General features: G+C 31.0%; 1 protein-coding gene across 3 annotated transcripts in view; it reads right to left on the bottom strand.

The window, feature by feature from the left end:
• Nucleotides 1-24404, bottom strand: part of LOC129984546 (uncharacterized) — a 200346-nt gene that overhangs the window by 59641 nt on the left and 116301 nt on the right. For all 3 annotated transcript variants that reach the window (XM_056094454.1, XM_056094452.1, XM_056094455.1), the window contains one exon: nucleotides 9119-9622. In XM_056094454.1, the coding sequence (XP_055950429.1) occupies nucleotides 9119-9332 (214 nt within the window). In that variant the 5' untranslated portion in view covers nucleotides 9333-9622. The remainder of the gene's footprint in view (nucleotides 1-9118; nucleotides 9623-24404) is intronic.

Here is a 24404-nt window from a genome sequence, read left to right as displayed (position 1 = left end):
CAATATTCGAAAAAAAAAAAAAAATTAACTTAGTTTCGACTGTCGTGACGTCTGATTTTGGATTCCAATTATATTACTTTGGATTCAAATTCTATTTATAATTTGTTTGTTGTTGTTTTACGATATTAAGCGACACGCTACTGAATATTTGATATATTATAAATAATTTTTTTCAAAAAAAGAAAAGAGCGAGAGCGAAAAAAAAAAAAGAAACAATGAAATGAATCGGAATCAAGACAAATGACATATTAATGAACAAAACTCTTTAAAATAGTTTCACTGTGTCACCAAAAATATAATGGAAAGCACTTATTCTCACACTTCAAGTTCAAAAACATGCATTGTAGTTTATTTTTAATGCCGAACTCGAGAAATATTTCTCAACAGTATTCATTAAAAACGTACCTCATCATCTCCTTCGTGCAATCCACAGAGTAAGCAGCACATCAGAACGATATTGATTTCAGAATTTACCACGCTTTAGAAAACAGGGAGGAGATTCCTCCACAATGCTCTGCAGCATTTTTAAATTATTTACCCCTCTTTTAAATGAACATAAGGCAATGCATTCCCAACTATTCGCTGAGTTCTTCCGTACAATTGTGGATTCGATCTCCCCCTCTCTCTCTCTCTCTTACATCGTGCCCCAACGAGAGCCTTTCGATCAATACACCCGCACGTGTACTCGAGCTATTCCCAGAAAAAAAAGAATGCCGTGGATTCATTTACCGTTGGGCTTCTAATGCACTGCGGTGATAGCCGATAAATTGCTGTGGGGTCGTCAGTTACCAGGCAAAAGGGTGGATGGTAATGGAGAGATGCAAGTTTGTAAAAAGGCATAAAAAGAGGCAACTAACCCCCTGCATTATTATCGGGTCATCACGTTCAAGATTAGGGTGTTTAACTATCAATTAGAAAGGCAAAGGCTGCACCAGGTGGGTTGTTCGATGCATGAGATTGCGTGTCGAACAAAACTATCACCGGAGTGGAGCTTTTGATGGGGTACAGGTGGCAGTCGGGTAGGAAAACATACTGTTTAAGTACAAGGCGATAGACTCTTTTATGGGAGATTTTTGGAGGGTTTCAAATCGGATGATTTGATAGAGAAAATAAAAATTTATTCAATGATTTGTTTTGTGTTCTGTTAGCTACTTGTTATTTTAAATGAAATACAACAACTCGAATTTAAAAATCTTTTTCTGAAATAGAGTGAATATCCGGGCACATTTTTTAATCATATAATCAATTAGAAGAAATACTAATCCTAAATTTTTAGATTTAACCATTGCCACTGAACATTGGTTGACGTTTTATTAAGAAATGATATTTAATTTGTCACGACGAAAAAGCGTTAATTAAGAACACGAGTAATAAAAATACTGTATTTTGGAGATATTTCTCTAAGATTTTGCCGGGATGAACCAAAATCTATACACACTTTCTTTTTATATCATAATCTCGAAATTTCAGCCACCCCCTCTTCACACACACAAATTTAAACGAACAGAATCTTCTTGGAAAACACGAATGTAAAGGGATTTGCATGGTTTTATACTTTTTGATTCAACATCAATTATTTTCTTACCCTTTTTCTTCAATGACGAAATTTAAAAGAGTTCAATAAAGAATAACTATTCTCTATATTTAATGCGGCGATAGAAATTTATAAGCCATATTCGCAATCCATATAAATAAAATTTCAAATTAAATTGAAAACACCCTCGTAATTTCGTTGCATTTCAACAACTACATTCCAAAATATCATAATAATAATAAAAAGCGTTTTAATATTGCAAAAAGACTATGTATTTTTCTGGGCAAGTGTCTGAAAAAACTATTATCTTGCAAATCCATTCACATATAAATAAAATCCAAATAATATCAGATAGATCTCAAAGCCATTATTTAAGATGTACTATCATTTTCACATCAGTTCAGTGTTGAAATCCATTAAACTCAGACAATAATAATTAAAAAAATATTCCCTCCTTTGAAAATTTACAGCTATTTTACCACGACTCTCATCCCATCGGAACTCAGAAAAAAATTATGGTAATTGGTTTTCACACTAAGTGTGTTGATACGCAAGATAACAGCATGGAGGTGAATTACCTCCATGCCAATGATGGGACGTACTTCCTGTAGCAGGGATAGCCTACAGAAACTATATTGAAATTTTATTTTTAAACTATAACAAAAATATGCACATTATTGTTGAAATAAAATCTACATTATTTCCCTAATTATATATTATTTCTTCCAACAATATTTTATCAGTTTAAATTAAAATCATGTTTGTATTTCCGTTCTAAATTTGTGCTAAGTACAATAACAATGAATTAAAAAACAATAGCAACCAAATTTCTTATACAATGATTCTTCCACCAAATCAGCATCATATTATTTTAATCCTCTAAACAACGTAAATCTTATTTTCAATTATTTTGCTGAACTTTGATATACCAAGTTTGTATTATTCTATTTTCAAATGTCTTTTGTTAAAAGTTTTACATGCCTCTAATGATACATAGATTATTTCAAAAGTAACAATTTGCTATTTGTTTCTTGCAATAATATTTTGGTACGTTCACATTACATTAATACATCGGCATTTTCACATTATTTTTCACCAATTTTCGATTTCACTAAGAAATTTTTGTTCCGAGTTCAGGCAGGTCAAAAGTTTAAGGTCTGTTTATTATTATTCTTATTATTTAAACTGTTCTGTTATTGTCTTCTACATTTAAAGAAATAAATACAAAAATTGGACATTTTTCTGTTATTGAGTACTATGTTTTTCATCTTTTTATATATATTTATTTACTTTTCCTATAATCCGGTAGATTTATAATATTTTCAAATGTACAAAAAAGAATCATTGTATCTCATTTACTACGAGAATCATTGTTAATATTTTTTTCCTCCTTTCGGCTTTTGTTCTGTATAATTTTAGTTGATTTTAAGAAGCAATTACTTATTCATTATTTCACCAACGCTGCTTTCATTTTTTTTTGTAGCAATTAGTTTGCGAGGGAAAACGAATCGTTACTTAAACTTGTATTCGTTATCCCCCCCCCCGCCCTCCATATTTCGTTGAGGCCACATTACAACTCAGCTAACCCTGTTTTAAAATGTTTCCGTTTCTCTGTCATCCATTTTATAGTCAAATACAAATTTTAAAGGAGATAGCAACTAAATTTAAACAAAACAATGACTAAAATTAACTTTTTCTTTTCATGTTTTCTCTTTTATGGACATAATCTTAGTTCATCACTGTTTCAGAATTTCTATCATTCCTTCTTTATTATATACAAAATTTAGAGGAGATGACAACTCAACTGAAATAGAACCCGTCCTAAAATTTTAAGCGAAAAAGCTGGACAACAACAGTTTGCTAAAGAGCAAAATATAATGCGGTGTCGAATGTCATTTAAGAGTTACATTCATTTCATAAATCATTCAATTAAAACAACACGAAAACACCGACTATAGGTGGTCTAATTATAAAAAATTGAGGGGGATTAATTCTCAAAGCAATAATAGACCCCCCCCCCCCCCCTATTTTTTTTTTTCAAGGTCTGCCCGAACGATACGTTCTTCTCGCCCATTTGTCGTTCTTGCTGTATCAGCTAATGAAGTGACTAATTGGCGACGCGCTTTATCCATCATCTCTGCTAGAAAGATGGGAGAGATCACTGTCTTTTAGTAGCCCAGACGAGGCACAGCAGCATCTTCCAGCACATAACGAAGCCGAAACCAGACAGACAGGCGGCACACTAAAAATTCATCTTAACTCGGTTCTGGGCGTCGGCTTGCCCTAGTAAGTAGAATCTGCTGCTGCAACTACATGCGCGGTCATTGACTGCGACTGTAACCTCGTTGGAGAGTGCGAGGGATTTCTGTCGTTTTGTTTCGCGGCTCTACACCCTCCCAAATAAGCCAGAATGAAGTGTGCCTTTTACTGGGTCAAACGAACGATGGCTGTCTTTTGCCCCCCTTTTTTCTTCCACTCCAGGAAATTAGTACAGTTTCTATGCACTAAAATTTAAAGATAACTTTTTTAAAATAAAAAAAATTATTAAATAAGTATTTTATAAGAACTTTATAGATTAAATAAGTATTCCTAGAAATGGTAGTAATTACGAAAAATAAAGAAACAACAACAAAAATGTTTAAAAACGCAAGCAGGACAAACCCGGTTGACCTTGATGTATTCACCTGTTTATCTGAACAATGTTTCACCCATACCAAAACCTCCCCTTTCCCCGACAAAAAAAAAAAATCCCTCCAATTCTTTTCTTACTGTCAAAGAATGAGGGAAACATTGCTTCATGAGTCGCAACATACACATTACATCATAATTTCATCATTATTTTTTAATACAATAGTTAAGCTGTAACAACAAGTGTTTATGCATGACTGATAACTTAAAGGAAGTATGAGGACCATTTATTTTCATTTCTGTTGCCATTTTGAGATATGAAATCACTGAATATATATTATATATATCATAAACCATCATCATCATATATCTGAATATATATCATATTCACTGAATATATATTAAAATATGCATTACGTCATGAAAATGCAAGCAAATATAGACTACCTCATGAAATTTTCGATTTAGGATTAAAATGATTCCAAATAGGAATGGTTATGAAAGTACACGCGTGAGATTTAAAACGATTTTTTTTTTTTTTTTTTCATTTTTAAAACATGGACGATCTAGTAAAATATTTAAAAAATCAGATCATATATAGCTAATTTTTAAAAAAATGAAAATAAACAACACAATATTGTAAAACTTATTAAATATGGGCAGTAATTAAGTATAAAACTAGCCCCCCCCCCCCAAATAACTCTGTAAAATCCTCAAAGAGAAGAAAAAAAAAATCAATTTTGGGAAAATTGTTTCCAAAAGAAATAGAAATTATAAACTATGAGTATTTTGCATAAAAATAATGATACATAGGAGGGAATTTAATTGTCAAAAGAAAAAAAAAAAAAGTACGATAAAAATATCTTACTCAGTACACCCCAATACGGCATTCAAACAATATTTTTTTAATGAAAAGAATTATGTGAGCCCGACAAATATACCCTATAAACATATTTATTGAAAATTAAAGACATCTTCAATTTCTGACAAAGAAAAAACAGTATATAAAACAGACCAAGTCGCGTTTAGGGAAGCTGTGAAAATACACAAGCTATTTTTAGCTCGAGTATTTTTATTTTATAAATAGTTTATATTGTTATAAGTATTTTGATACAAACAACGAGTTTCTTTCTATCATCATCATCGAAATTTATAAATGTAGACAAATATAACTTCAAGTTTATGGATACAGTCAACATACATAAAGTCAAGTATAGTCAATATAAATGAAGTAATTATGAATTTCTTTTTTAATGTTTTGAGATCAACTGACTTCATAATCGAAAAATGTACAAAAGTTCACGATTTTAATTAAAGCAGTTTTTATCTCAGTCCTTCCCCCTCCCCTCACCTCTAACTTCCATCCCTATTAATTCACTAATCTCCATCATGAGCCTTTTTGTGAGAATCTATTAACGGGAAAACGCTTAAAATTTCACTGGAACTTGATTTGAATTTTTTTGCTAAGGCCTTAATGCAATCAAGATGCGCACTTTTGATTCTTCATCGCAAATGGTAAGAGCGGACCTTCAAAATTTGAATTTTCCTGGCACAAGAGCCATACCTGGCTAAGCTGGTCACACATTCAACTAAGCGGACCTTCAAAAATGAAAATTCTTGATTAAAGAAAATGATGAATACGAAGTAAAACAAGTACAACTTAAAATTCTGGACTCTTCCTGTCTGAAAATCATAATCTTACATGTATATATAAAATAAAATTTCAGATAAATGAATAGAAGAAATTAATTTTATTATTTTTATGATTAAATAAAAAGTTTATTTTTCAGCAACTTTTAAAAGTATTTTTTAAATTAAATCGATGGCCAAGCAGTAATGATTGCAAGGGAAAAAAACGCGGGAAACATATAAAACAAGTATTTATTTTAGACGCATGGTTTTTACGTGATACTATAACTTCACATATGATAGTTTGAATTATAGAAATTAGACACCGAAATGGGTGGAAATCCAGAAACTAAAATTAAAAGTCTAAAAAAAAAAGTCGGCAAGTCTCTCACTTACTCACGCACACACACAAAAAGTATGCGGCCTAATGTGGCGAAAGGGCAGGCTGTATAACAAAAAGCCGGATAGGCCGGAGATATATGAACTCATTTCTTTACCCACCAATACCAGAAGTTTTTAAAAACCAAAACTCACTGTTATAATATGCATTTTCTCACTCCTTATTGAACACTAAGCCCTCAATTTATCTCAGGCCTCTCCTCATCATAAATTAAAGTTTAGCCCTCAGGGACACCACCGGTCACGATACAATCCTACTCTTAAGATATAAGACTTACTGGTGTAGATGTATCTTGACCCCCCTCCCACACACACAACATTACTATGCCTAAGATGAAAGTAACGAACTTCTGAACGCGGCCGGATGAATCACAGAAGCAGTTGTCGGTAAAGCGTTGAATTAAAATTGAAGGCTCTGTATTGGTAGTTTATCTACAACACTGCACGTTTCAAGAATTGATAAGAGAAAAAGTAAGTTAAAGATATAAACTGTTCACATTTTAACATAAATTCTGTAATGTCTGACTTAATTACGATAAAAGAAAACTAGGCCGGATAGTACGGAAGCAGGAGAGTCGTGAGCCAGATACTCGGAATGTACTGTATATAACTTTCTAATAAAATAATAATAATTGATATTCAAAACGATGCTAAGAGGCTCATTAATAAATCCCCACTTCCAATCTTATATTCAATTTTCATGGTTACTATGAAAGCAAGCAGAACAATTCGGATATTTTGAAATGTAAAGCCATTCTCGTTGTTTTCATCGTCCCTAATTTTCTTTCCGCTCCTTCTCCATCTCTACTCAAAGTAAACCCCAACGTGCTTGTCATTCCTATGCGTACTACTCACTATGTATTCCGAAATGCGGAACTTGGCATAAAATCAATTCACGCCCGCTGTTAGCTAACTAATCACAATGAAGTCCTCCCTATCAACAAAACAAAGCGAGAAAAACGCACACCGTAGAACCAGAAAACCGCAATCATTTTCCTTTGTGATGAATGAGAAACAGCAGTGAAGCAGATCCATCGTGAAAAGCAAGAGTTATAGGCCTTTCCGGCGTAAATCCAACTGAAAGTGCCAGTTGTTTACCCTGGGGGTATACCTTCAACTCTTTCCCATGCCTTGCTGATGGTCCTTTTCCACTGACCTCATTCTTCATTTGTTGTTTCGTTTGCTGCGTATTAATTTTCTTTTGTGTTTATTTTACTCACCCAGAAAGAGCCTACCTTTCTCCCCCCCCCATTCATATTAAATATCCCCCCTTCATAGGATGCATGAGCATGCTGAAGGTAAAGGGGCCACGAAAGGGGCGCCTGAAATGAGGTTAGAAAATATTGCTGATAAAAAAAAAGGGAGGAGAGTTAAAAAAAAATTAATGGACGAAGAGTAAAACGAAGGCCACGGGTAACGGAATTGGGCAGAGCAAAGAATTAAAAAAAATAATTCCATCAAAAAAAATCCCCACGTTTTTAATGGAAAAACTGAACGAAAGGGTATGATGAAAAACATAAAAGATTTTTTTGCAAAATTTTACATTAGCGCGAAGATTTTGCTCCATTTCTTATTCCATTATAAATGCATTTCTTCCTTTCCCATACAGATGAAGGAGTGTAGGTTATTAGCTGCCACAAGCATTTGATCTATCCAGGGGGGAAAAAAATGGCAGATTTCATTGCGATCCCAAGTGAAAAATTGAGAAAACTAATCTGTCTAAAAATCAGACATTGGTTCATATAAAAATACAATGGACTTATTTTTAAATTATTTCATTAAAATGTAATTGAAAAAAATCATCATTAAAATAAATTATATTAGCACAACACAAAGTCTTTTTTTGGGGGAGGGAGAGGAGAAAAAGTCATTATTTTTAAAAAATTGATATTTTTCATTTGTTTTTCGATTGAAGTTCTACGTTTACGCTTTTCATTGTCAAGAACTGAAAATAGAAATGAATGGGATGATCCTAGTTTCTGGTTCATCTCGTTTGTCATCGTCTCCCGAGTTCAAGGATCAAACCATTTCAACGATTAACGAAACATGTTTTCTGTCAGCAGGTCACTTCTACTCTTGCTGAATGATTCTTTCCTTCGAAGACTAATATGTAGCTTCAAAAAACATTTTGTTATAAACGGAGAAAAAAAATACAATTGAAAAGTTTTATTATTTGTTACTTAAAAATGACGCATATAACTGCAAATAATAATAAATAAATAAATCTAAGTAATAAGCATATTTAATTTCAGTATTAATGAAATGATTTTAAAAACTTTCTTTCTGGCCCTTTCTAATCTATTGTAATAACTACAACTGGCAAATTAATTACTAACAAGTAGTTTTCGTTCATCCCATTCTGAAAGAAATAAAAATGGTAGACTCACATTTAACCCTCCCATATGAACTCACTCTAATGCTATTTAGATGAAACAGGTCCAAATGCTCTTGCATCGCAACAAATTGCTATTTTTTTGCAAATCTATTATAATGGTACAAGTGGTAAATGAATTACTAACAAGTCACTTTCATTTCCCCAGTCTGAAAGAAATAAAAATGATAGACCCATATTTAACCCTCTCAAATGAACATTAATGCTATTCAGATAAATCTACAATACATCTAATGCTATTTCCATAAAAGTCAGATGAAAGTCCAAATGCTCTTGTAATGCAACAAACTGATATTTTTATGGAAATCTATTACAATGTAATTAGTTCTACGTTGTAATATTATGAGGACCCAATTAATCAGCAGAAATTGGAAGCAACAGAGAATAGACAAACTTTCAACGAGGGTACATAGCGGAATACAGAGCTGGAGGATTAACTGAGCAACCAGTCACAATTTTAAAATCCGCCTGCCTTAGGAAGATTATGAAGCGTGATCCCGATTTATTGTAAAGTCCAAGAGAAAGTTTAAACTCACCTGTCGTCAGAGGCATCGACGCTAAATAGCGACTGTGATAGGCAGCTGACAGAGTCGAGGCATCCGTTCCAGGAGGTCGGCAGAGGTCTCCGTAGGGCGGCCTTAGCTGCTGAGAGTTAGGGTGACCAGTGGCTGAATTGTCCATTGCAGCGTATCCGCCACCCGTGGACAAGAGTCGTGCGTGGTCAACCGACAAATCGTGTCTCGCTTCCATTTCTCGTCAAAGGGAAGTAAAGAACGTTTGTATTACAGCTTAAAGGCAAAAGTTCAAAAGTTCTATGAGAAGGGAGATGACTAGGGACCCGACATCATCTGTTTAGGGCGGCCCTTCTCCAGGGTTGAATGTTTCCTGCTGACAAGTATCCATTCTCGTCACATCACATGATAATTCTGCGAAGAGATTCTTAGTGTATTGTGGCTCGATACTTGCGCATGTATTAAACGAATTTCTTATTGGAATGGTCAAACGTATTGGTGAATTCAATATGTCATGGAGTCAGTATCCTAAAAAGAGGATGGAAATAAAAAATATAATAAAGCAATCGCTTCAGTATAAGTGTAATCAATAATGCTTAAAAAGTATAATATATATTTGAACTGCATGAAAATGTCAATCATATTCAAGAAGTGACTGCAATCACCGGGATATCTTATAGATTGTTTTTTCTTTTTATAAGACATGGCGCTATATAGCTATGACAGCAATTTCTTACTTAACATCTCTATTCATGGTTGCCACTGCAATGTTTCTGACACAACTATCAGAATTGGTGCTGTGAAACTGGAGCAGGAAACTCAACTTTATGCCTTATTTTTGAATTTTTTTAAAAATATGGCACTCTTCTTTCATACATGCCCATCCAATAGGCAATCAAATTAAGTAGAGGTTTCAAGCATCTTTATTAGCCGCACCCAGAGAATTGTGCTTAATAATTTTGAAATGCTACATCTTCCAGAATAACTGAAGTTAAGCACTCGCAGCCAGTGGTTGGTAAATGGAAGAGTATTCAGAGTATAGTATTTATTTATATTTTGTATTTAAAATGAAAATAAATGTAATATTTTATTTTGACAGCGGCAGATTCCCTAGTTTCCTCTCTCAATAGAGTCTTATATCACAGCTCGAGAACTCTCCAGCATATTGTTCAGTTCATGCAACACAAGCACCGAAGCTGTAGAAGATCTATCTCATTAATAGTGAATGCGAATCGAACATCCGGATTGTGCTGATGAAACCAAATCACAATCTCATAATCCAAACCAAATCATAACCATGCGGAACCGTTCGCGATTTTTCAAAAAGAGTAAGATACACTTCTAGTTTTTCTGATTTCAAAGATTGAAGAGATTTCAGATAAAAAACTTAAAGAGATCTTATTTAACCGGAAGCGTTTCAAAATATATAAAAAAAAAACAAGCTTTAGTTTTATTTATAGCAGAATAATGGAAGCACCAAATTTATACTGTAAGACACACCCGTACTGAATCAAATTGCATGGCAATGTAACAAAATAATAATAAAGTAACAATATTTTAAAATAAATAATTAAAAATTTTAACTTGATTTAAATAAGAGGATACAGATTAAAAAGAATATTTTTGTCATGCTTCTAACCTCCACGTCTCTGTTCCGGCCCCACGGCGGTAAGGAGATGAATTGAATAGAGGGCGGAAGAGTGACACCGGGAAGAGTATGTGTTGGTCCAGTGGGAATTCCGAGAAATGAGTTTAAATGTAAATTTATTTGTACATATGTAAATAGTCATCGATTATTTAATCCTTAAAATATAATAAACTTGTGTGCTCGAAAAGTGCCATCACTTGTGTCAAGATACGCGACAATTTTGTTTTAATCTTAGAAAGAATAAAAATTCACTGTAAAGTGTTTCCTTATTGAGAGTACGCATGCGTTTTATTTAAAAAAAAAAAAAAAAATACAAAACTATATGAAAGAGTATATTTCAATTTGTTATCGGCTTTCCCTTTTTTCCAAGCAAGTAACATGCAGTTAAAAACTATTAAATGCTATTAGATAAGAGTGCTTTCTTTAGATAGAATGAATCAGAAAAAAACTTTAGATATAAGAATGAAATGTGGTTTAGATTGAAGACAGATTACATGGACAAAACGGGAATTTTCATCAAAAAACTTAGCCGCTTTGTTCTTGTAACAAGATATTTTCCTACTTTTATCGCAATCTTTATGATAAGATTATCAATCATATTTTCGTGACGCCTAGTTGCCGCGATTGATATCTTCCTAAATTATCGCGATATGCAACACCGGAAACAATGAAAAATAAGAACCATTATCGGTGACAAGTAGGCGAGAGATGCAAGATTAACATATTTATTGGAAGGCATCGTGAGGAATTCATTGATATAATCATATATTTCTTGTATCGATTCTCTTTCAAAACAATAAAACATAATTCCTACTTGTTAAAAAAATATATCTAAAACTAGAATCAGAAGATCCACAACAGATACATAGTTTTAACAAATATCTTTTGGAAAACTATATAAATAACACATTAAAATCAAATTTAAGAAGGGAATTTCCTGATTTAGTATACAATCGCTTGATTTCGACAATTGTTTACGTTTCTTCAATTTCAACAATTGTTTACGTTGTGTTACAGTCAAACCTCATTAACACGAACTCAGCAAGATGACGAGAGATAAGGAAAGAAGTTGTTCGGTATTAAGATATTATTACATCCTTGAAAAAATTATAAAAATTACCCCAGCTTTAACATTACAAATTATATCAATAACTCAAAAATTTAAGTAGTTGTTAGCAAGTAATTATTTCCCCTTTCCTCACGTTGAAAGTAACAGAATGTTATTGAAAATCTCTTACAGAAAGCTTCAACAGAACTACCTTATAATTAATCCATATTATTTTAAAAACTGGTTTTTAAACTGTTATTCCTAAGCATATATTCTTGTAAATCAGTTGCAATTGTTTATTTGATTTCAACAAAGAATTAAAAAAAATCTTTTAAAAGAACCAAAAATGAAGTCGAAACTCATTAAGAGCTATAAAAACAAATCAACAAATGATAATATTCTGAACAAATAATGAAAATATGAAGTATACTAATTCATTGCTAAAGCATACTAGCCACAAAATTCGTAAAATATTCAGTATTAAAAAAATTCTCCTTTATTCATATATTTCTTTAATTCGAATTATTTTCACATAACAGAATTAATACCATTTCAATGTAGATTCTGATGAACAATGGAAAAATATTTTGAAATTCTTCATCGAATTAACAAGGTTCCGCAGCAGAAAAAAATTTCATCAAAAATGTCAAACAACAATACAAAAGAATGAAGATGGGAATTTTTCAATTAAATTTCAAAGCACACTCTATGATTACAAGAGGAATCTAACGTTAAAAAAAATTTAATCATGGAATTCTTATTATTCGTTCTTCTTCCAAATATTAAATTTCCCTTCAAGAACTTATTCTCATTTTAAATAAATGTATTTAAAAAAATCTTATATTTGAAAGACTTCAAAAATCTGGAGAAAAAAGGGATGAAAAAAAAATCAAATTATAATTTTACAATGTCACCATCAGAGAAGTAAAAAATAAAATATACAATGTGAAAGCAAGTTACAAACAGGGAAGATTCCTCCCGACATCTCAACTCGGCTGAAGGGAACCGGTATCTTAGCAACGAAATGAGCACGCATACACATAAAAGTGGATTCATTTTCGGTGAAAAGGAAAAATCTTTTCCGACATTGGGAAAGACGCCCTCAAGAATTGATTACAGAAGGTAGGCAGGTATAAATAAGTAAAAGGAGTGAGTGTTTTCTCCAGACGGATATTTTACTCCGCGCCACACGCTTTTCTTCCGTCATTTTTAGATTGATCCACAAGTTGAAATTGCTCGAGAAAGATGGATTTAAAATGTAAATTGCCGCGCAGAATAGTGGGGGATTTTAAAATTGGTTCTCTGATTAAACACAGAATGGTATAGGTTAGTTAAGTTTTGGTTCATGCGATGAAAAACATCTTTACATTCACGCACATCAGAAATATTCGGGAATTCAATTAAATTTATTAAAAAATTTTAAAAATTCGAAAAGGTTCAAAAATTAAAAACTGAGCAATGTTTAAGCCTTCCGGTGCGTATCCCGCGATTTCCGCGGGTTGGCAATCAATCCATTTTCTGTTGCATCCCGCGTTTTTCGCAGTTTAAAGTGTTTATTTTTACGATAACAGATGTTTATTATATCATATTATTATCATGTAACATACAGTATCAATTCACTTTCTTTGAAAAATATTTGAACTTATTTGCAACCATCGCCTCTAAGTAGCGATTTTAAAGAATTACGTAGTCAGAGAGTTAAAGGGAACAAGTTAATCTTCCCTCTACGTATGTCAGCACGTCATAGCAGCGCTGCTTATTTCTATTGTATTTAAATCATAAGTTAAAATTGAGTTCATCACGCAAAATTTTAATTCTTCACAAAATATACAAGAATATAAATAACACAAAGACTCTGATTCTTAAATGCATCAATACGACAACATATTTTCACATTAAAAAGTATCTAATTACTGTTCATTTCAGAATTCCGAATATATTATTTTAAGATGATTTTACGCAGCAGGGTGGTGCTCCGCAGGATGGTTCCCATAGATGAAAGACACAGTAGATAGTGGTTAAAACAAAAACAGTAGCAAAGAGATAATTATTGGAACGTACACAATATACTAAATAGAAATCAGATGAAGATGACAACATAAGTACTGTCATCCAATTCTCAAACTACGATCCTTTTCCAAAATAACTATTTTTGATCTCTGAAAATAGACAACTTGCATCAACATTTATGGCGGACTTGCGATAGAAATGGGTTCGAACCCATGATTATGCCAGCTTAATCCTGTTTAGTATTTATCATTATTTAATTAGAGGACATCCACCGTTTCACGCATGTGCTATCTTAATCATTTGATCAATAAAATTTTATCGATAATGTGCAATTTTTATATTAAATTATTGCGTCTCCGGATGATTTAATTTCAGTTTATATGTTTGAAAAGCGATAATTCAAAGGGGTTAAAGCAAATTTATGCGGTCAACGCTAACTTGAGTGACAACCAAAGACATGCATTTTAGGCAGTCATAAAAATAGTTATACAAGAAAAGACAAGGAAGTTCAACAAAATATCATAACAATTTTGATTTCATCCAGAAAAAATTATAGTAACAAATGTATTGACGTATATTTGTTACATTACAGACCATCACATAAAGACCAGTCAACATATTACATCATCACTAGGATAATGTTTACATAATTTTATTGATTAAAATTATTCTGAAAATTCAAATTGTAATCAGATTAGTTTTTTCTACTAAAGTACAATAATTAGTTTACAATATGAATGAGTGATAATGGAATTAAAAATTTAATTAGTAATCTTTATAATAAATTGTTATTTTATTTAAATGAATAAAGAATTGTCAAATAACTCCAAATTGTTATTCTTTGAAAAATTTTAGATTGTGAGAACCGGTCTATAATATATCATTAATCAGATCTTAATACTCAACATGTATAACTGTGAAATGAAAAAAAAAAAAAAATTCCAGGTGCTAAAGAAGAAAACCCCCACACAATTTGATAAGTGAAAATAATAGCTCTAATTACATACTAATACACAACGAGAAGTTATTACTACACAAAATCATTCTAGTGTCAAGGATATCATTCAAGGACAAGAAATTAAAACAAACAGGGCATCTTTTCCATTTTGGTAGTGTATACAAATTCTGTTGAGAATAAACACGCCCCCGATATTACATAGTTTAATTGAACTAAGAAATAAAATAAAAAAGCCACCAGCACGATAATTGGCATTTGGAACTCGTCTGAATAGTCTATAATGACTATCCTTACACGAGGGAAATTACACGTGTTGTCCTCAATGCACATGGATGGGTACTGTAAGCGATTAATGATGAGAGCTCTTTCTTTTGCTTTCGCTTATTTAAAAAAAAAAAAAAAAATGTCTCCAAACACTGCAACATCCTAGGCATAATAAATAAGTAGCTTTATTTGTTTGTGCACGCAAAGGAAGATGAAATGAAAGGGATTGAGTTTTCTTTAATGTGTTTCTAGAATCCAGGCCCAGATCCATTGCTGACTAGGGAGCAACGGATAAAATTCGAAATAAATAATAAAAATAAAATTTAATTTAATAAACACAAGTCTCAAAAAACGCATTAAAAAGTAGATTTTTTTTTAAATTAATTATTTTCTATATGTTAGTTTTTAATTTGCGATTCATTTAAATAAATATTATGGAATTTTGGAATCAACTTTCCTTCTCAAACTCACTAGAACTTAATTACAAGCAAGCAACTCGTACAGAATTAATACTTAGAAAATATTAATATTGTGAATACTCATCGGCAACATGAAAATGTATAAAACAAGCATAAAAATTGACAAAAGTCTCCATCTTTACAAACTTGAAACAAATCAAGTCAAATAAAAGGGCTGAATAATATAAATTTACAAAAACAATAACAAAAGGTTATTAATAAAAGAAAAATTAAGAAAGGATAAAAAAAATATATAAACAACATATTTAATTATTTTAGCCATTTCCACTTCTTTTCTCATGTCGATTTTCCTACATTAATCATATGATTTTGCATTTTCTCATCATAATAATTTCAAAAAGAAAACTTTTCAGAAGTCAGCTTTTCTAAAATCATAAACACAGTTCCGATTTTCCATCCCATTTTAAATTATTCGCAAAAAGGTAAAAAAAAAAAAAAAAAAAAAAGCTCAATTAATTGGAATTATTTCGGGTAATCCACTATAAAGACTATCATCACATATGAAGAAAATGAAAGTATAAAATTGAAAAGAAGGATATCTATAAATTTCGATATTCCACATTTTTGAACATTTTTATAAAATTATTGGATTTGAAAAGTTAGCAATATTTTAAATAATGCAACTGTTACTAAGAGAGAGAGAGCGAGAGATTTCTGTATAACATTTCAACAAAAAGATAGGAACTGTAAAAAAAAAAAAAAAAAAAAAATATCCATCAATCATTAATCTGTCGATTATCACTCGATAATTTTAAAAAAAACAGGAGATGAAAGTATTTTATAAATCGATGGAACTATTACAAATTCTTTATAATTAATTTAAAAAAATTTCCCACAACATAGACCATCAGCACTCTTTAGCCGTATATGAAGTCAATATGAAAGCATCTAATAGAGAAACAATATATTTGATAAAAAAACCACATCAAGCAAACAGATAGTAAAATAATAAAAATTATAAGTAGTAAGGGGGAGAACCCCGTATATAATGCTTTTCAAGTAAAAAATTAACGAAAAAATAAAAAAAATTAGAACAGTCGTTTCAAAAACCTTTAACTATCTCCACGTATATTTTTTTTATATATATTTATAAATATGAGCTATTTCATTAATGGGAACAGTACAATGGCAATTTTTAAAAAATTATACAAGCATTTACTTGATTACTTGTTATTACATCATTCACGAACTGCAATTTTTTGAAAAGGCACACAGCATATCTCATACATCTAATTCTTATTTTATTATTATATAATAATTTAATTAGAACAAAAATATAATCTTGATAATGATTGTATTATCTAATTATTAAAAATTAATATTAGTCAAATACAAAAATTCATAAATGAACGAGGTCTCTCAGAACTAAGTATATCCTTCATGTACATACGGATGTAAAGATTTTATGTTTCGTTAATTAACTTTATAAAGCTTTGACAATATTTCCAGTCTTTGAAATACTCAACCCAACATTAACAAGTACATAAAATAGATGATTTAATAGTAGAAAATCATGAATCAAGTGCGTTCTAAAGAGAATTGTTCCATGCAGACAAATATCATAAGCAGCACTAATTTTTGGTTCTAGGATTCATTAATATTAAATGCAATCAATTAATGTAGATGTGAACTGCATCATTTTAATTTTTGATTCCACTGTGTATTTCACAAGAGGGAAAAAGAATAAGATAATGTGCAAATCTTCCATGACATGTGTCGTTACTTACGTCATGTGATTATAACATTACACGAATTTGCTCCATTAAGGAAGTTTACGTTTCAAACCGATGATGATTCAAAATAAACTTCAGAGGGAAAAACTCAAGAACAAAAGTATCATTTTCTCAGAAAGAAATTACACGTGACTATTTTCATTCTTTTTTTTAAAGAACGAAATGTTTTTAAATGAGCATATAATTTCATTCCCAAATATAAAAAATGCCAGATGAAAAATTCAATAATAGAGACAAGAAACATATATATACAAAAAACATCTTCTTTTTGATTATTGTAATGAGAAGCGGAAAAAAACAAAACGTTGCGTTGTGTGGCCAATGACCCTTTTAATATCTTTGCGCCGTTGCAAAGGTATAATAATAACAAAAATAAGAAAAGGAATAAATCAGGAACAATGGCAACAATTCCAACGGCACAAAGAGATCGCAAATACCAAATAACGATGTCTTTCATAGGAGACGTTTGTTTACCGCGCAGATGGAAACGGTAAACATTTACCTCGTCGATGGTATAACGCGGGACAGAATGAGAATAAGTGACATGACGTTGCTTTGTGTCAATAAAAACTCTGTCATTTGTACGTTTCCAGTGCCATACAAAGCCAATCGATTGTGAATGTGCGTGGCCTTCTTCCCTGTCTATACAGCACGATAAGTGACAGTTTGTCTTCATGTACAGGCAGGTACCGTTAAGCTCGTCAACCTAGATTCACCATCTGTATTTGAAAATTCCAGCCGGCTAAAAATAATAAGTAAATCTAGATAAAATAGAGATGATATCGATATTCAGTCAAGTCAATAAATGTGGTAATCATTATAAAGACAAAAGTGATGTTTAAATCAAGGATTAAGAATATTGCGTTAAACAGACACCCGATTTTCTGAATTTAAGCGCTGAAGCATTTAGGTATTTGGATAGGTATCACGTCAAAAACGAGAAATTTTTCAAAACTATCAAACGGACTACGGAAAAGAATTACAAAAAGTTACCAAATTTGTTTATTAAAAAAAATAAAAACTTTAAAAAAATTACTACCATTCCTTTTATTAGCTTCTAATAGTTTTGAATTAGTTATTTATTTAAAAATAAAAGTAGCAAATTTGGTATTGAAATCGGCACGAAATCCGGACACCCCCTTCCTTTATTTGGGATAGAGTCAAGCACCATTTTAATTAACCCTTTATTTCATAATTCATTTTTTTTACATTAACTTCTTCTGAAAGAAACTTTATTAAGTTCATCTGGAAATTTTATTTTTATATTGAGATACTCAGATAAGATTAACCATGAGAAGTTAATTAGAAGAAGCATAAAACATCTTTCGAAACCTGAAATGCAGCGCTTCATCTTTTTACATAAACACCAGAATAAATAAGAAATTTTAAGCATCGAAGAAAAAACAAAGTATTTTCTTTCAAGTGAGACGATTCATTCTATTCGGCACTTTCATACAAGAAAAAGAAGCGAAATACCATAACTAGCTTAGGTGTAAATAATTTTATACGAAGCAACCTATCATTTTAATTTATTTGTACAAATCAAGAATTAATATGGAAAACCTGCTTCTAAAATTTAAAAAAAATATATATTATTTTCATACAGAAAATCCCCGATAGTTCTGTAAACATTTCTAACAATAATTAAAGAAAGAAATTCAAAAACAAAGTTAATTTTTTTTTATTTATTTAAATTTGCAATTAACGTGCCTATCATCAAAAAATTTTAATTTCAAGCAAATTTCAATTATTTAGAGTTAAATATATTTTAATACATATCATAAAACAAACATTCAAATGATCGTTTCAAAGAAAAAAACGATGAATAATTAATTTTAACTATCACAAGTCATAAGCTGTACTAAATTAAAATTAATTTTTAATATTAAACGATATAGGACTGAAGAAGATCCAATAATTTCATTATCAAATAGTAAATATATATTAGATCAATTTTAATTGTTCTTACAGTCATTAAAAACAGAATTTTAATTTATTCGAAAGCTTAATAAATATATCTTTCAAAAATTATAGAAAAATTGTAATTAAAATAATTATTTATCAAAACATTAAATATTTTTTATTAAAACATGAAAGAAAATAACGATTGAAGTTAAAATTTTCTGATTAATTTGTGACACCAAATCTCTAAGATTCTCAAATTGCTACATGTTTTATTGAAGCGGCAACTATACAGGAAGTGTGGAAAACTACATATCACACTAGCTTAATGATTTTAAAAAAATTGAATGATAGAATCTTAAAAAACAAAACCATCTGTAACAGCGATTTCGCTCAATAGAATACAGAATTGGTCGTAGTTCAGTAATCACCCATTTTTTTCCCATATATTATTATTATTTGCATTTTCTTAGATTTACGATGAAACATATCTTTGAATAAATATGTTTTGTTTAAAACTTTGGGTTGCGAATGAATTTGAGTCAGATGAGTTTCATTTCTACACATAGTATATGGCCAACTTATTTCACATTATAATGGTGATATAGCATTGCAAGATATTTGAATTTTTTACATTCACTATATTATAGGATCATGCTACTCTCGGTATCAATGTAAAGTGACAAAATGTATCCTATTTATTGGAACAGCTTGTCTGTTTCTTTATCTCTAGATAAAATTTTAAAAAATCTCGTCATTTGTAAAGTTTGAAAATTGCATTTTTTTACATGTTTTTTGGAAGGGGACGGCATGCAAATTATAAATAGTACCTTAAACTTGGGAGAGAAATCATTACTTGCCCACATTAATCTAAACTTTATTTTCAGCATATTCTCAAATTAACATTTGTAAAGAAATATACAATGGGAAATCCATTAAAATTTCGCTGAAGCCTTTATTTCTCTAACATTAATTCCTTTATCTCTGACACGAGTCTTACTGCTCTTGCTTTTTTTAGTATTAAATAAATTATAAATCTTTGAAAATACGGCGAAAACATGTCACATCAACTCAGACGAAACGTTTTAATTTGAAATAAAAATCCATAAAAAGATATCTAAATTTAACTCATCGTCGAAGGTCGTCAAGCTGACATAATGACTCCAAATGGTTGGCATACAGATTGACAACATACAGACACTAATGCGAATCATTAGAACTCTAAGAGAACACGCATGCGCGCACACAGACAAAGAACAGCATCGGGCAATATCATGACACCACTTCCTCTAAAAGGATCAAGGTAAACTGGATTTTTTTAGGCCAATTTAGCTCCCGATTCACACAAAGTAACACCGAGACTGTACAAAATGTACGAAACAAAGGATCTTACAGGGTTTCAGCTGGACTCTTGTTCCCCCAAAAGCTTATCCTTTGCCTACGGTTCGGTAATTTTTGAAACGGAAATTCTTTTATTTATGAAACTTAATTCCACCCAACGATGATTGGGGGGGGGGGATGTAATTTGCGTTTAATTAGTTATCTGTGACGAAATCTGGTTTTGCGTTCGAAAGTGACGCTTTTGGCGCGGTTTCAAAATCGACAGCTGTGTTCCGTGATTGACGACGGTTAGACGTGTGCGTAATTCAACGGCTCAACCCCACCTCTTTTGCTTCCTATAATAATCATTCCGACTTCGTGGAAGACATATAACTTAATTCGACGCAATAAAAACACATTAGAGTAGAAATTAATGGCCAGGCTCTCTTAAAAGAACAACTGTTGGTGGTTGGGAATTCTATGAAACGCTATTGTGGTTTCTAACGAATGAAAATATCATCATTTGTTTAACTCGCTACATTAGTAAATTGTAAACGATTATAAAATTTAAGATTTCTTGAAGTGAGTATTTACTACTAGTAGCTGCAATTACTACAGAACATGGCATTAGTTTTCTTTTCACAATCCTTTCATTTGTCAGAAAGCAAAAAATTTATAATTGCAACTTATTATATTAAGAAAAATGAAATAATTAATAATAGAGAAAAGACGCCCACAGTAAAAAAGGTTAAATTTCACAAAAATTTTAATGAAAAGTACGCTAAGAAAACTTTTGCTGATAAATATTAGAGAATATAAATGAACAAAAGCTTTATTCGTCCTCAAAATTATTAAAATTACCTCCTGCTTACCCATAATATGATCTTCACACTATTCTTACAAGAGCTATAGAACACTTCAATGAAGATAATAAGGGTAGGCCCCACGTTGTCTGAACAAGAAATGAATTTCGAATCCATGTTTTAGAGACTGCACTGTAAAAAGGGGATTTTCTCCCCTTTCTACTTACAGTTTACGAAATATTATTAACCACAGAGAAAACATTACAATCGTCGAAAAATTCAAAATCGATTGATGAATCTTCACATTCAAACTTCAAGGAGTTTGAGGGAAAAAAGAACTATTAGGAATCATTTCTGTCTCTGAACTCTAAATCTCAGAAATGGAAGAAGTTGCAGAAATATGATAAATAATTTTAACACCAAAAGCGTAAATTTATACCAAAATTTAAAAAATTTCTTACACGAATTTCGATTTTTCTATTCATGGCATATGTGAAAAGGATAATTTAAAATTAAATTATGTAGATACCTAAATCTAATTCCTCTAATGCAGGATAAAGAAGAATGGAAAAATTCCCAGTAAAAAATTTTGAACGTATTAACTAAAAATTTGAACGTATTTATGTTGCAGGCTAATTTATACACTTGATTTCTATAATAATTTCTATAAAATCTTTTAAATGCTTCAGTATAACGGTGAATTATATACGAGAGAAATCGTGACCTTTTCAAAATTTGAATCAAAATTTATAGAAGCCATTTCATCAAAATACTATTTAAAAAATACAGATATTTAAAAAAAAAAATGAATTCTACAAGGGTAAGTATAAATTGATTTAAACTGACAAGAAATTTCTTAGAGCTGCAAAGAATTTCCTATCATACAAAGGAAGATTTTAGCATAACGAAAGACAATACTCACACAAAAACACTGATGGTGTGGTAATAAACTAATTCCTTATTTCTTAAAAAAAAAAAAAAAGTACCGAATTCTAGTAACTTTAGCTAGTTAAATGAATAAAAACGTCTCTGTAGTACCCATATTCGCGTGGGTTTAGTCAAAGGTCAAATGATTTCACTTGTGATAATTCATTGCAAAGTAGACGGCAATACCATGAAGTGGTTCAAAAATAAGTAAAATAGTCTGCTTTAGATATCGATTAAACTAAAAAGTGCATAGTGTAGTTGTATATAGACATGTTCAAACATTTTGGGAAACCGGTAAGCTAAATTCTTTTCTTTTACAAAAGCCATGAAGAAAAAGTTATGGAAAAATATGGCAGCTTATTCGCTCTATCCAACACGAGATAAATATCTATGTATACAAAGATCAATGTCAGTATACATATTTTTTATACAAATTTACAGTTTCTATCTGAACTTAAATTTTGGAATCTGTATCTTTCAAAAAAAAAAAAAAAAAAAAAAAAAGAGGAAGGTCACTGCTAATTTTTCACAGCTCAAAAGTTAATCAAAATATAAATTGCATATTTCCCATGTTTTTCAGCTGCGCCTTCCGAAAATGTTATAGGACGAAAATACTTTTAATAATAGTTTAAAACTCAAAAATAACACATTTCTTTTTACTGAAACCAAATTCTTTTTCATAATATTTGCTATAAAATCTGTCCCAATGTTTATATTATTATAGTGAAACTCAAACCATCTCATTCTTTCATCAAATCATTCAATCGCATGCTTTTATCCAATTATTAAAATTAAGATAAGAAACTGCTCTCTTTAAAATCCGAATTAGGACTTTCGAAACAGGATTTTAAATCCTTTCTTATTCAGTAATATATGTATTATTTAATTTGCACGCGCACTAAATTTGTAATAGACTGATTCCATTATATATTAGTCTTATTTAGTAGCAAAGTGAATTTTAAATAAATGACTACATTATTCAATAAATGCATATGAAGTGCATTCTACACATTCATTAAATACACAGACTGATTCAATAGATACATATTTTTCAGTCTTATCAAGTAGCAACGTGAAATTTTAAATAAATGCATTCAACATTAATATTTTAATAGACAGGGCGAGCTAAAACATCAGGCGAACAAGCAAGTCCCGAAAGGCGGCTAGTCATTAATAAAATTACTTATGAAAACTTGCAAAAAGAAAGTATTTCAATTGCTATCTGTGCTTTATAACAAACAAAAGTACTCGCATATCTTGCATCGTGATTTTTTTTTCCATGTAAGATCTCTTGTTTATCTAAGCTACAATATTTAAAGTTTCAGGCATTTTTTAAAAGTTTTTATTAAAGAATAAATATTATCATCATTACAGTGAATGAATTATCTTTACTTGGAGGATTCTGAATACAAATCCAAATATTGATAAAAAAAAAAAGTTCTAATAATACTGCTTCAAAATACATATTTACACTACTTCAGAAGTAAACTTTCGAAAGTGCAGATCTTATCCATATAAGAGAACCTATGAATAGTAAAAAGCGTGATATTCGTGCATGCTTTTTTAGTCCGGAAATAGTAATATAATCCGCAGTTTCTCAAAATGAGAAAGAGATGACTTGCACCATTCTTCACTTGCGACCTTTTAAAGCACAATCTTGTCCCAAAATCTAATGTAAATAAAACCGCCCACTGATCACCAAATCCATTTTCGGGACCCAAATAAAAACTTCCCACCGTTCATTTACTCACAATCTATTAAGGCATGACAAATGTTTCCTCAAACGAACACACCGATCGCATGGAACCTACTAGGCAGTAAATAAATAACAAACAAACTGCATCGAGACTGCTATAAAAGTAATTGCAGTAATGCAACAATATCGTGACACGGTGTCATCAGCGATACGAATCAAGGCGGCGCGTAAACAACTTCATGGGTGGCGGAAACCTGACAAGTGTTCATGCTGTTATTCTAAACTCTGTATCTAAAAATGGAAACACACCAACTAAAAATGAGTTGTTTGATTTCTGATAATTGGATTGTAGGTTTTGAGGGAGAGATCACGAAGGCAATAAGCACCACTAAAGATATACGAGAGAATAGAGAGCTGAGTATCATTCGAATGTAGGAAATTGCGCAGTTATCATCGGCAAGCAAGTGCAATGCATAAAAGAATCACTAGTTTTTTTTAATGTAATTTTTGCTAGCCAGATTA

Source organism: Argiope bruennichi, chromosome 9 (assembly GCF_947563725.1).
Source record: "Argiope bruennichi chromosome 9, qqArgBrue1.1, whole genome shotgun sequence".
Lineage (NCBI taxonomy): Eukaryota > Metazoa > Arthropoda > Arachnida > Araneae > Araneidae > Argiope > Argiope bruennichi.
Note: the sequence above shows the minus strand (reverse complement) of the source record. Positions and strands in the feature narration are given on the sequence as shown.